This window comes from Tupaia chinensis, unplaced genomic scaffold (genome assembly GCF_000334495.1).
Source record: "Tupaia chinensis unplaced genomic scaffold, TupChi_1.0 Scaffold000262_1, whole genome shotgun sequence".
Classification (NCBI taxonomy): domain Eukaryota; kingdom Metazoa; phylum Chordata; class Mammalia; order Scandentia; family Tupaiidae; genus Tupaia; species Tupaia belangeri.
In genome coordinates this window covers 285,292-299,950 of record NW_006159742.1, presented here as the reverse complement: position 1 = coordinate 299,950, position 14,659 = coordinate 285,292, and the positions used below count along the sequence as shown (strand labels likewise).

Below are 14,659 nucleotides of genomic sequence, written 5' to 3'. Positions count from 1 at the left end.
TTATCACTCCATAAAGTTTTTTTTACCAAAACCATGACAGGCTTGCCAGACATAGTTCTAAAAGGTGGAACTTTCCCACTAACTGTAAGGGATGAAAGGAATTTGAGTAGGTATTGGAATACCTACTTGTGCGAGTACTGTGTGCTTTCTAGATATTAACTAACTCACTTAATCTCCTTATAAAAATCTTTCAAAGGACCAACAGTTGGCATAATGGCTATGTCACTGGACTCCCATGTATCGACCAAGGTTTGAGTCCTGAATCCGGTGGCTTAAACTCATGCCGGGCACATGTGCATGGGTGCCCAAGATCCCAAGAAGAGAATGAAGAAGGGATTGCAGTGTGGTCATTCCCCCTGGGGGGTGATTTCTCACTTTCTGTCTCTCTGTCTCTATCTTTCTGGCAAGCCCATGTGCCCTATAGCAAAAACTTCTCCAAAAATTAAAAGAAAGAAATCTTTCAAAGTAGGAACTAAATTGGCCTCAAATTTTAAGATTGTTTTTCAGTTACAATTCACCCCAAAAAATACTTTTAGTTCCCATGTGCCAGACTCAAGAAATGTAACAGTGAATAAAGGTCATATCTTCATGGGCTTTCTAGTGTCAAGGAGATAGATAGCCAATAAGAAAACAAGTACAGGGACCAGCAGATGGCATAATAGTTAAGACACTGCACCCCCACATGGCCAACTACAGTTCGAGTCCCCAACCCAGTGGCTAGAAACATACCGGACTCGTGTGCACTCGTGCTCAAAATCCTGAAAGGAGAATTAAAGAGAAGTGGTTGTGGCATGGCCATCCCGACCAAGGGGTGATTTCTCAATTTCTGTTTCTGTCTCTCTTGTGAGCACATGCACCCTATAGCAAAAATCTCTCTTAAAAAAAAAAAAAAGGAAAGAAAGAAAGAAAAGGAAGTAAACAAATACATATACAGAATAATTTCAAGTAGTAATCAGTGCTTTGAAGAAAAGTAAATCACAGAAGAAGAATCAAAAGCAATAACTTGGGACCAGCAGGTGGTATAATGGTTATGTCACTGGATTCCCACATAATCGACTGCAATTCGAGTCCCAGGTCTGGCAACTTGAAACTATGCTTGTGCGTATGTGCCCAAAATCCCAAGAGGAGAAAGGATTGTGATGATGATTTTCTGGGGGTTTTTGTCTCTCTGTCTCTCTCCTTCTCTCCAACAAGCATATGCGCCCTATAGCAAAAAAATCTCTCAAAAAAAGAAAAAAGCATGACTTGAAAGAAGGATATTGTTTTAGACAAAGAAGTAAGAGAAAGGCTAACATGGTAACATTTAAGCACAGAACAGAATGACTTTGCCATGCGTATATGTGGAGGAGTAGTGTTTCTGGCAGAGGGTGCAATGAGTATAAAAGTAGCTGAGTGGAAGCAAGCTTACCATGTTACTACTGGTTAAGACCAGTCTGGCTGGAGGAAACTGAGGAAGAGAAAATGTGGTGAGAAATAAAAATGGAGAGGGGGGCCGAGAGAGAACATGGAGGTCTTACAAGCTGTGATAAGGACTTTGCATTTTGTTCTCGTTATGACGGGAAGCCCTAAGGTTTATACAGACAGGAACATACCCTTTGGAAAGGTCATTGGCTACCATCTGGGAAATAGAGTCAAGGACCATGAGCAGAAGCAGAGCCCATCTAAGAGGTTGTTTCAGAGTTTCCATTTCAAGATATTAGTGTTTTGTTTTATTTTTTAAAGAGCTCTAAGAAATTCAAATAGCAGCTAGAGTTGAAAAACACTGATTTAAGAGAAAAGAACTTGACTGAAAGGATATTGTCCTTCTCCAAAAAGAAAAGCACATTGAAAGCATTTTAGGATATAGCTTTCCTTCTCCCTGAAAAGAATTTTTGCTGTATCCTACTTAAATTGTTTTAAAACCATTTGAATGGGAGTATTTTGCTTTGTTTGTTTTTTTACAGGTCTGTGTTTATTTTCTTTCTCCCTTACCCTCTTTCACCCAATCTCTCTGATCTAGTTGTTTGTTTGTTTGTTTTCCTACAAAGGAACTTGGAAAGTCTTGGGAAGATGTCCAGTTGGAAGATGATCGGGAGCTGCTAGACCATCAGGAAGAGTAAGACTTGTTATTGCTGCTAATTAACTCTAGTGTTTCAAAATTAGGAAGATAATTTTTCAGTTTGGCTTAAAATTCTCATTCTGAAAAGACAATTAAAAAAGGAAGAAAATCTCTCTGTACCATGCGTCTTTTCTGTAACATGGCAAAAACTGGAACTCAAACTAACTGGCATAAAAATCACTAGACATTGATGTTCCAACTAAAATAAAGCTATTAATTGAATGCACAGACAATATCCAGTTCAAAGAGACATTCCCAAGTGCTTTGCTTGTTACTCAGTTAGTCACTAGACCTTACAGTGAGTGATAGGAACTTTGAACTCTCCTTGTGGCTTGTCATTGGAGTAGAGAATGAAACTGAAGTTAGCCTTGCTCTGTGTTTATCCTATTGATGGCTACCATAAAATATTCACAGCTTCTTTGTTTGAATATTTTAGCCTGAGAAGCATTCTTTTCAACCTAAAAGGACTGTTATTCACCTTCTTTTCAGTCAAGGCTCTTTTTCCTTTTTCTCTCACAAGATTTTGAATTGATATTATTTTAACAATGAATTAAAGCCCAATGTTAGAGAGTTGTCAGTTGCTAAATTTCCTGGATGTATAAAGGTTTATACAGGCAGTCGTCTGGACTAGAATAAAAATATTTCTTTCCCTTCAGGACATACTAGATAGAATATTTAATGTGTGAATGTTGAAGTTTGAAAATGACACAAAAGGTTATATATAGTAGTAGTCAGAGCCAGAAGCTGGCCAGTCCTTCCTGGATGAAGAGGGTTAGGGAAGGTGTTTTGTTTCCTAACAGGGAAGGGTCAGTGTGAAATGGGTTCGGTTGATCTAGAAAGTCATAGCAATGATCCTTTCTGAACTTGCCATGAGAAATCCTCCCTTGGTTGAGTTTGAATGAGTGGTTTCTTCTCTCCACAGCTCTTCCCTATTGACAGTTTTCCTGGTTTGGGAATGACAAGATGTTAGTATTTCAGGAAATAAATGCAAAGAAAGGAGAAAGTAGTAAAACAGAGCATGTATGCTTTTTGAATGTTCTTTCTACGAGCAGATTTAATACTTGCCCCATTTTAAATTATTAGTATTTCTCCCATGAAAGATACATGGTTTGCCTTTTTAAAATACACTATTTGTCATGCAGAAACAGACCACCAGCATCCCACCTCACAGCGTGTGCACTTAGTGGTTGTGGTTAATGAGGAGCATTACATCTCTTGATGTGTTGCTTGCAAATTAAACCTAGTTGTCTCAGAAAGACATTGTACTGATTCTGTAGTCAAATAGCTGCTCATAAGAGAGGCAAATATGAGAAAGATGAAGCAGCACCTGTTCACTGTTTATATTAATTTCATGGTGCTGCTTTGAATTTCAAAAGCTATATCAGAACGTCCTAATATGATGTGACAGTCTTTACCAAATGTCAGAGTTGAACAAAATTGGCAGGGTTTCCTAAGGAGGAGAGAATAATACTAAGTCACTCTGCAGTATACCCTCTTATTGAAGAGAATTTCCATAATTTCTGTTTTCTCTTTTAACTTAGTGACTGGTCTGATTGGGAAGAACACCCTGTATCTGCTGTCTGCCTGTTTTGCGAAAAGCAAGCAGAAACAATAGAGAAATTATATGTCCACATGGAGGTGAGATACTTTTATTTGAATTTTGTTTCATTCTGACAGGAGGAAGCTCATCATTATTAGATCCTTATCTGCCTATACTTTAGTTTCTCAATCATTATCCCACTCTGGGAAGTGCTTTAGGCAACACAGAAGAGATAAGCCAGGTCCATCAAGGAAAACCAGAACTTAGAGCAATTTCTTGGGTTATTGGAAAAGTCATGACGAATTTTTGCATAGAAAAACACATCATGACTTTCCGGATGGCCGAATAGTCAAAATGACTGGACCTGGGTAAGCTGGTAGCGTGGGGTTTTAAGGACCACTGATACAGCTAACCCTTAAGGTGCTTACAGTATAATTCTTGCACAGAAGACGGGGTTAATAAACAGCAGTAACCAGGAGATGGATGGGCTGAGCCTTTTTCCAGTCTGCTGTGCTATTGAATTGGAGAACAAGAAGAGAGGAAGTAGTCACTGACAAAACCCCTGGGGGAATCTGAGAAAGGAAACCGGTGGACTAGGCCTCGGGTGTGATCTTACCGCTCCTTCAGGTGCTGAGATTTGGAGAGAAGAAATTTGGGAGTGTTCCTAGTCTGATTACCCTTCTGAATGCCATTTTTATCTTATAATGAAGCTTAAAAGTAGTAGTTCTAAACTTTTTTTTGTTACCCCAGCATACCTGAGAGCTGGCACACTCTACACCTCTGACCCTCAGCTAGGCACTGTAGAGTAGGGGAAGGGCATTGAAGGGGGACCTCTAATGATTAATGCCAATATCACAGCTTGAGGGTAGAGGAGTGAAAATCATGGAAAAATATTACTGAATGATTCTGGTATATTTTATGCCGCCCCCGCAACCATCCTGCTACCTCTGCTAATGGTGGACCATGTTCTCCTCTTTCACCCTCCTATACACCCTCCTCATTCAGAAACACTGTCGGTTAGTTCAGTGAAATAAGGACCTGGAAGTATTAGATAGACCATGGGCATTTACCCTTATGAAAGGAAAGAATCAATTTCTCTGGAACAAGTTACCACTAGTATGGTTATATTTCTGTATTTAAATTTAATTTTTAATATCCTAATATCTTTACATTGAATGGTGCCTTAGTACTCCTACACTGTGTAGGGGTTCCCTTCTCACTGTCTTTCACAGGTGTGTTTAACTTCTACTCAGTCATTTTCAGTGACAGTATACCATGAATTCCTAATCGTCCTGTGGATGCCATTGCAGTGAGTTAGGTGATTTTTATTCTCTGTGAATTTGTAAATTAAAATGTTTACATAGACATAATTGCAGGAATATAACAAACAGAATAAAGTAAGTCTTTGTATTGTCAACAATGAAAAGACAGCCTGATTTATGGAAAGATGTGAATGAAAAGAAACTTCCTGGATTAAACTGTATTTCACAACATAAAATGAAAAACAGAACTTAAAATTACCTGTTTGTTGGTGGGGGTGTCAAAAAACCTACATCCATAATTCAAGTCCAGATGCATAGCACAGTGAAGCCACACCTTCCCTAAGGACTGAGGACACTTTAGTCAGACTGAAAAATGTATATATGGTACATAGTGAAAACTGTAGATATAAGCTGTGAACAATTACAGTGTTTTAACTGATTGACATAGCTTGTTTGGACTGTGTTTTAAAAAGCAGTTGGATATAGAAGTAGTTAGATTTTGAAGACTTCAAAAGCAGATTATGAAGAACTCAGACTGAGTTTCTAAAGTACTCAGACTCCTCTGAATAAGTTATCTGTTTATAACTTCAGCCTGGAAGATTAAAGAATGCATATGCTTACAAATTTGTTCATTTCTTTTTTTAGGATGCACATGAATTTGATCTCCTCAAAATAAAATCAGAACTTGGTAAGTTTGATTTGGAGGTCGTTTTCCATGATGGTGCCTTTCTATTATAAACTGTCCTGTAAATGAAGCCTGTGTTCTGTGGTGAGATTGGAGAGTGCACAGTCTCTGTGCAGATGGTCTTAGCCGAACTGTCCCAAGCAGTGATTCTCAACCATTTTTGCACTGTAATACTTAGATACGGTTTTTGGTTTCAAATAGTCTTTCTTCTTCTTCTCTACATGTTTGAGTACTTCAAATAAAATATAAGGTAATGGTTAATATCTAAAGTGGAGGAGACTAGTAGAAAGAGTATAGATTTTGAAGTCAGACTGGAGTTCGTATTTCCAGTTCCAGCACTTAATGACTGTGACATTGGATCCCAGGTCAGGAAAATGTTACAAGGACTGAATAATGTATGTAAAATACCTACCATATTGCTGGGCAGTGTAACTAGCATTATGTATTACAGATGTACCCAGCTGTGTCATTCTCAGTATCACTATGATAGAAGGATTAGTGGCAGTTAAGATGCAAATAATGACTTGCTAATGGATCTAAGACAGTTAAAAAGCCACCCTTCCACACCTCAGCTCAGTCACTGTATTCCTAGACTCGGCTGTGTCACTTTGCTTTGAGTCTCTTGTAGACATATATATGTTATATATATAATTAGTTTAGTAGTCAAGAACATGATTACTGGAGCCAACATCCTGGCTCTACCACTTAGTAACTGTGCCATCCATGGTATAAGTTTCCTTATTCCATGTGGCTATCATAATACTATCTATCTAATAGTGTATTGTGAGGATTAAATGTATTAATACACGGAAAGTGATTAGAGTAGTGTTAGCACATCATCCTGTATAATGACTATATTGGCTATTATTTTTAGATATCTAGAGAATACATGTTGATTATAAAAAGGAAAAATCTTCGAAAATCTTCTTTTTGAAATTATCCACCCAATGGTCATAGGAAAATTCATCCTATAATTTTCTATGCAAAAATATGTCATGACTTTCCCAATGACCCAATATTATGCTTTAAAATTATACTACATCTTCAAGTTAATTACTGAAGATGAATGGCTATTTTAAGAAATTAATAACAGTGTGGGCCCGCTTATATTGTGGTGTTTGGGACAGCCAAATTCCACATGACTGACTGTGTGGTTCAAGTCCCAGACCTGGCATCTTGAGAAACATGCTAGGTATGTATGCATGTGTGCCCAAAATCCTGAAAGGAGGAAGAAAGGGAGAAGGGATTGCAGCATGGCCATCCCCCATGGGGGGTGCTTTCTCTTTCTTTCTCTCTTTCTCTCTCTGCAGCAAGCACATGCACCTTTTGGCAAATTTTAAAAATTATAACAGTGCAAAAAATGGATGTGAGCAGTTGTCCTAATGATTGTACATACTGTTATTTTCAGGATTAAACTTCTATCAGCAAGTGAAACTGGTCAATTTCATTCGGAGGCAAGTTCATCAGTGTAGATGTTATGGCTGCCATGTGAAGTTCAAATCCAAAGCAGACTTAAGGATGCACATGGAAGAAACTAAACACGTGTCACTGCTTCCTGAGAGGAAGATGTGGGATCAGCTGGAGTAAGTACTCATCAACCAGACATGCACTTCTTTACTTCATCTCCCCTATTTTATTCCTTCATTTATGTTCTTTGAACTTAAAGAAACAGAGAATACATGTTGATTATAAAAAGTAAAAATCTTCAAAAGTCTTCTTTTTGAAATTATCCACCTTGGGCCAGTAGGCAGCCTAGTGGTTAAAGTGCTAGACTGTCACATGGCCGACTATGTTTTGATTTCCAGACCCAGAGGCTTGAAAATTACCCCAGGCACATATGCACACATGCCCAAAATCCCAGGAGGAGAATGGAGAAGGGATTGTGGCATGGCCATCCCCCCAGGGGGTGATTTCTCACTTTCCCTCTTATTGTCTCTCTCTGGTGAGCACACGCACCATATGGCAAAAACCTGGAAGGAAGGAAGGAAAGAATCCCCCTCTTACAAATGAAACCAGCTGTGAGCAATCTCAGTGCTGTGAAGTTGCAACTATTTCAAGTTTGTGATTTGGAGATAGATACAGAAGTAGATAAATATAGAACTAAATATAAACTTTCTCAGTATTTTAATGAAAAATTTTATTGTAAATCTCTTTCTTCAGCCAGTATACATCTGGTACATTATTTTTAATGGTTGCCAAGTATTGCATGTGTATTGTATATTAGGGAAGTTAATCTTTTGGTCTTAATCTGTTAGCTATTCAGGTTCTTACTTTTTGTTGTTATAAATAATGATGCAGTGAATATTCATTTGCCTGCATTTGTGCATGTTTATCTAATTGTTTCATTAAGATCAACTCCTAGAAATAAAATTACATGTCAAAGGGTATGCACACTGCTGGGGCTTTTGATACGTGTTTTAAATATTGGCACTTTAAAAACATGAGGTAGTGGGACCAGCAGTTAGCATAATGGCTATGTCACTGGACTCCCATGTAGTCGACCGCGATTCGTGTCTCAGACCTGGTGGCTTAAGACCTGGTGGCTTAAACTCATGCCGGGCACGTGTGCGTGCTTGCCCAAGATCCCGAGAGGAGAATAGAGGAGAAGAGATTGCAGTGTGGCCATCCCCTCTGGGGGGTGATTTCTCACTTTCTGTCTCTCTGTCTCTCTCTGTCTGTCTGGCAAGCGCATGTGCCCTATAGCGAAAACCTCTAAAAAAAAGAAAAACATGAGGTAGTCATCTGGTGTGTACCTATTGTGATTTCAGACCACCAGATATTCTTTGCCAATATAGCCTTTCTGAACTGGTTCTCACACCATTACGGATAGCCTCAGTAGAAGGAACCTCAGAGAAGCTGTGGTCTTCTAGCTGCCCAGAGGTGGTTCTGTTCACAGGAAATATGAAATCAGGTTATCTGTAACTCTAGCCAAAAAGCTCTAGTTTTTCTCATTTTAGGAGATCCCAGATTTGTGAGGAGGACCAAAGTCAGCCATGAATTGAACTAGTAACCTATTTCTACAATAATAATAATAATAATTTATTTTCTCCTCCTCCTCCTCTCTCCCCCTCAACCCTCTTCCTCCCTCCCCTTTTCCCACCTCCTCCCCTTCCTCCTCACAATAGGGCACATGCATTTGCCAAAGAGACAGAGAGGGTGAAAGAGAAAGTGAGAAAGCATCTTCCAGGAGGATGATCATGCCACAATCCCTTCTTCTCCCCCGAACTTCTCTCAGGATTTTGGGCACACATGTACGTGCGCTTGGTGCATTTTTCAAGCCACCAGGTCCAGGACTGAAACCACGTAGTCAGCCATGTGGGATCCAGCTGCCTTAACCAATATCCACTTGGCTAGACCACTATAATTCATCCAAAAGAAATTGACAGCCTTAGAACTTTCCAGAATTGGGTTCTAAGTGGCCTCATGACCTAGTGGTTAAAGGAGCCAGATCCCATATGGCTGACCAGAGTTCAAGGCCCAGCTCTGCTGGCTTAAGAACAACCTACTAGGCAGGTGTGCATGCATGCTCAGAATCCAGACAGGACAGAGAGATGGAGGAGAAGGGATTGCAGTATGACCATATCCCATTGGAAGGTGAGTACACATTTCTCCGGCAATTTAAAAATCCTAGAATTAACTCCAAAGTGTATTCAGAGAATAAACCAGAATAACAAAAACTCTATAAATGTTATTTTGTGAATGAAGAAATCAATAAACACAAAAGAAAACAGTTGTTTTCATCAAATGTTTGAAGGATTTGTGTTTGAAAAATAACTATATTTGAAGTTTTTTAACCTCTAGGAAAGAACTGAGACCTTCGAGTAGAAATGCAAAGGATGTCATTTTTAGCTTTTTATGAAAAGATATTATCTTAACAGCTAGAGCTTTGTAGTACTAAAGTAAGCAGCCTTTGAAGACAGCATGTTTCTTATCATGATAGATACCAAGCAGAGACTTCATGGCCAGCTAGCAAAGGTGCTAGGTTCAGGAGGGCTGGTGTGAGCCAGTGAAGGGCGCCATGAAGGTAACTCAGAAGTTGTCTCTCCAACATAGACTTTGCAAAATGCTGAGGTAACTGGCAAGGAAACCTAGCAAAATTTCAGTCATGTTTGCATTCAGCTGCCTGGAAATGCTCAGAGTAGTTCACTAATTTGGTTAATCCATATAGCTCTCATTTTTTTCAGGTATTATTTTCCAACCTACGAAAATGACAGTCTCCTGTGTACACTGTCTGACAGTGAAAGTGATCTGACCACTCAGGAACAAAACGAAAATGTTCCCATCATCAGCGAAGACACAGCTAAACTGCACGCTTTGAAACAAAGCAGTATTTTGAACCAGTTACTACTACAAGAGTGCTTGAAAAACTAGAAGAAACTTTCACAGAAGCAATTTTTCCATTTTTCTCCTATGAAATAGACATGAAAGAATATTTTAAATTCGAACATCTGCAAAGGACTAACCCTTGATGAAAACTTTTCAAAGTGAATGTTCTTTTCAAATAATTTAGAAGAAAAATAAAATGGACTCTTTATATTTTGTCTATAAAGTTTTACTGTCTTCTCATCTTAAGTGTTCTCCTTTCCTTAAACTCATATCTTTAGGGAGGACCTGCAAATCACAAGGAAACAAAATTTCAAATTATTTCTAAAACTGATTTTAATGAGTAGTTTCCATTTCCTCCCCATGGGTCTCTTTATAAAGCACGGTACATCATTTGACAGTGTACTTTCTGTATTATGTTGAATGAGCCATCAAGTTAGCAACCAAGAGAAGTCACAGAGGGGGAAAAAATTGTAGAGAACCTGGATAATGCACAAATTTGAAAATGTAGTAGAAAAATCAAGATCTGGCTATATTATCATTATTACTTTCTTCCTAGAGTTGCCAGACTAGAAATGGATAATAAGCCAATTAACTTCATTTTTTTTTTTCTACAATGTATTAGGTCATCAGGAAAGTCATGATTTTTTTTTTAATAGAGATTTTTTGCTGTAGAGCATATGCACTCGCTGGAAAGATAGGCAGAAAGCAAGAAATCACCACCTAGAGGGGATGGCCACCCTACAATCCTTTCTCCTCCATTCTCCTCTCAAGATTTTGAGCACACATGCATATACACCTGGTGTGAGTTTCAAGTCTCCAGGTGTGGAACTTAAATAGCAATGGGCTACGTGGGAGTCTAGCATCCCAACCACACCAACCTGCTGGTTCCCCATGACATATTTTTTGTGATTTTTTATGTAAAAATGCATCATGACTTTCCCAACGACCCAATATATATCACTAGTAGATAAATACCATTTTTTTTTGAAAACATAACCCCAATACCATTAATGACACCTAACAAAATTAATAGTATCTTCTTAATATCATGTTTTCAGTTTTCCCTAGCTGTCTCAAAAAGTGTTTTCTTCATTATTATTATCAATTATGGGATAAATACTATGTACCTCCTGACAAGATGCACTGAGGAGGGCAAAACATTTCTTTTGTGGATTTATACCAAAAATCCATAACCCACTTTTGTAGATTTATACCAAAAATCCATAACCTGAATATAATTAAGAAACGTCAGACCCAAGCTGAGAGACAGTCTACCAAATAATTGACTTTTATTTCTTCAAAAATGTCAATGAAAAGCAAACACTGAAAAACGATTCCAGATTATAAAGAACTAAAGATGAGATCCTGAATTGGATGTTGAACCAAGAAAAAGTGTTTTCCTTTTGTTATATAAAATAGTAGTTGTATAATTGGCAGAATTTGAATAAGGTGTGTAGTAAATATTACAGTATTGTTATTAATTTCTAGAGTTTGATAGTGATACTGTGGTTATATTTAAGAATATACTTGTTTTTAAGAAACACACACTAACGTCTTTAGGGATAAAGGAGAATTATTATTTGTAATTCGCTCCCAAAAACACTAGTATGGATGTATGGAGAGAGAATGGTAAACTTGGTAAAATGTTCATATTTGGGGGATCTAGGTGAATGGTATGTGGGAATTATTTGTACTATGGAGACTTTTTTATTAAGTCTAAAATTACTTCAAAATTAAAAGTTTTTTAAAGTACCCTTTGACAGTGGTTTATTTAATCAGGTTCCAAGTGAAGTTCCTACATTGCAACAATACATACCCCCTTTTATTTTAAAATACCCCCCCTTTTTTTTTTTTTTTAGTTTTGCTGTAGGGTATGTGTGCTCACTGGAGAGAGAGAAAGTGAGAAGGCACTCCCTGGGGGAGTGGGGGGTGGGTAGGAAGGCCATGCCACAGTCCTGTTTCCTTCAATCTCCTCTTACAATTTTGGGCACACACATACACAGTTGGCTTTTTTTTTTTTTAAGAGGTTTTTGCTATAGGATGCGTGCGCTCGCCAGACAGAGAGAGACAGAAAGCGAGAAATCACCCCCCAGGGAGGATGCCGCAATCCCTTCTCCTCCATTCTCCTCTCGGGATCTTGGGCACACATGCACACATGCCCGGCGTGAGTTTTAAGCCACCGGGTCCAGGATACGAACCGCGGTCGGCTACATGGGAGTCCAGTCCATAGCCATTATGCTAACTGCTGGTCCCCACACTTGGCATATTTTTCAAGCCACCAGATCCAAGCCTCACAGTGGGCCATGTGATAGCCAACCACATAACCAACACGCCACCTGGCTGGCTTCAAGAGATAATACATCATTATGAAGTTCCCCATCATCATAAATTAACCATTTTACTCTCTAATGGTAACAATTCCTTCTCCTCCTGGCATACAGGCCCTGTGTCATTTTCCAGCCACCGAACCACCAGATCTGGGACTCAATTCACAGTCAACCATGTCAGGGTCCAGCTCAGTAACCACTACACTACCTACTGGCCCCTACAAGTGGTATCTTTAAACATCAGTGTAAAGAGTACTGGAATCTGAGACTCTAGATTTCAAATGTTAATGCCAGCCTGTGCAGTCAGTACCGAAAAACTAATCTTGGAGTCGTGCGGCCTGACCAAAAACTCAGGAGTCACCTTCCCCACCACCATATGGTTTTAAGTTGGCCGACTTAGTAAATTACAGAGACTTTAACTGTGGCTTTAAATTCCTAACTCTCAAATTCTGTTAGTTACAATCATAGAAGCCTTTGATTGAAAACAAAGTAAAGAAATGGGAGCCCTTATTATCATGAAAAATGTCCCAACTTAAAGACTCAAATTAAATGGTTTTAAAACCAAAGGAAGATAGTTCATCTTGTGTCTTAAACACTGCAATTAGGAATCAGGTTTATTTAAGAAATCCAAGGATATTGGGGACCAGCGGGTGGCGTGGCAGTTAAGGCGCTGGGGGGACCAGTGGGTGGCGTGGCATTTAAGGCGCTGGACACTCCCACATAGCCGACCATAGTTCGAGTCCTGAATCTGGTGGCTTGCATTCTCACTTCCTCTCTTTCTAGTTCTCTCTCTCTCTCTCTCTCTCTCTCTCTCTCTGGCCAAATTAAAATAAATGAATGAATAAATAAAATTAAATAAATAATAAAAAAGAAATCAAGGAATATCTGAAGTGCTTTCTGGAATGTGGATTAGTCTTAAAACAAGAGAAGCAGAAGAACAAAATTAACAAAAATAATTAAGCTTGAAAAGGAGGAAGCTTTTTTGGAAAAGGGATTGACCCCTTAGAGAAAAATGAAATTAAAAACTAGACCCCCTGATAAAAGAGAAAAGATAATATACTTAGGGTTAATTCAGATGAGAGGTTATTTGAGTAGGTATTTTCAGGTTTATTTGGGGATAGCAATGGTAACTTGAATCCCCCCAAAAATCTAACAAGTAGAAGCAAAATCTCAGTGAACTGTACTGGCTCTCCTACAGGGAGCAAGAACATAGACCACTGCTGGCAAAGTACTCCCTTGGAGCTCCAGTAAGAATGACTGGGGGTCTGCTTCTTAAAGATGGGCCATGATGCCAAGTATACCCTGAAAATCAACAGTTAAAAATGGAAAGATCAGTCTAATGAAAGTCAACTATTCAAGGAATTATTCAGCGAGTTTCCAGATGCCATTATAATTTAAGGACACAAGTGCTTCTTATCCCCATAAAGAATACACCTAAGAAATTGTTAGAATTAAGACTAAAGGCCCAACTGTTGTGGCACAGTGTTAATGCAAGTGCCCCATAAGGTTGGAAGCCATGCAACTGAGTTCAGGTCCTCGGGTGGGCCTGAAAAAATAAGACTGGTGCACCTACAGGGCCCAGAATCCTGAGAAGCTGGAGGGCTGGGAAGAGGAAACTGCAGGGTGTCAACACCTTGTCAAGGGTACTGCTTTCTCTTGCTTTCACTCACTCTTGTCTATGTGTACATGCACTCTATCATCAAAAAGAAAAAGACTTAAAGATTGAACAGAAAGGTCAAACATAATAGAAGAGAGTCCCACAGGACAATGATAAATGAAACTCAAACCTAGATTAGCCATTAGTCTAATCAGAAAATGCACACCAGTTAGGATTATCTAACTCAAAACGGTGATGGTGGCTAAGATTGAACAAGCATTGCTTTTGACAGATTAAAACCTAATTTCTCTCTCCCAACTAAAAGCCCCATTGACAAAACCAAGGACGCAGTGTTCCATAACCCCATGTGTAGGCCAGAAAGCAGAGAAAGAAAGGGTGGAGGAGGAAAAGAGGAGCTGTTAGGTCCTACAAAAGGCATTTGGCCCATAGATGTTAGAGAAGGAAAGGGATCAACCTAAGAAGTCAGTCATGCTGTGACAATCAGCTGTTCCTCCAGAGCGGCAGGGGGAAATCAAGCTCTGGGACACATACTCTATTGCCGAAAAGGACAGCTGGGAGAGGTACTGCTGGAAGCCTGGGCCAATCAAACACAAGGGAAGGTGGTGTGCTGAGGTGTCTATCGTCATCAGTACTAGTCTGTAGTCCAGTGATCCCCAGTAGTCACGCTCCCTTTCCTCAATAATAATAGTCTAGTAGGGTGTATAGCTGACTAAATAAAGACTGCACTTCCCAGTCTACAGTTTAGGATACTGGTAAGTCTAAATTGTAGCTAACGAGATGTAAGCAGGTCTCATGTGACAGCT

General features: G+C 39.1%; 1 protein-coding gene across 1 annotated transcript in view; it reads left to right on the top strand.

The window, feature by feature from the left end:
* ZNF277 (zinc finger protein 277) overlaps positions 1-10,343 on the top strand; it is a 123,405-nt gene extending 113,062 nt beyond the window's left edge. The window contains exons 8-12 of the mRNA XM_006149433.3: positions 2,028-2,095; positions 3,640-3,736; positions 5,546-5,588; positions 6,994-7,168; positions 9,770-10,343. Of these exons, the coding sequence (XP_006149495.1) occupies positions 2,028-2,095; positions 3,640-3,736; positions 5,546-5,588; positions 6,994-7,168; positions 9,770-9,956 (570 nt within the window). The 3' untranslated portion in view covers positions 9,957-10,343. The remainder of the gene's footprint in view (positions 1-2,027; positions 2,096-3,639; positions 3,737-5,545; positions 5,589-6,993; positions 7,169-9,769) is intronic.
* The last annotated feature ends 4,316 nt before the right edge of the window (positions 10,344-14,659 follow it).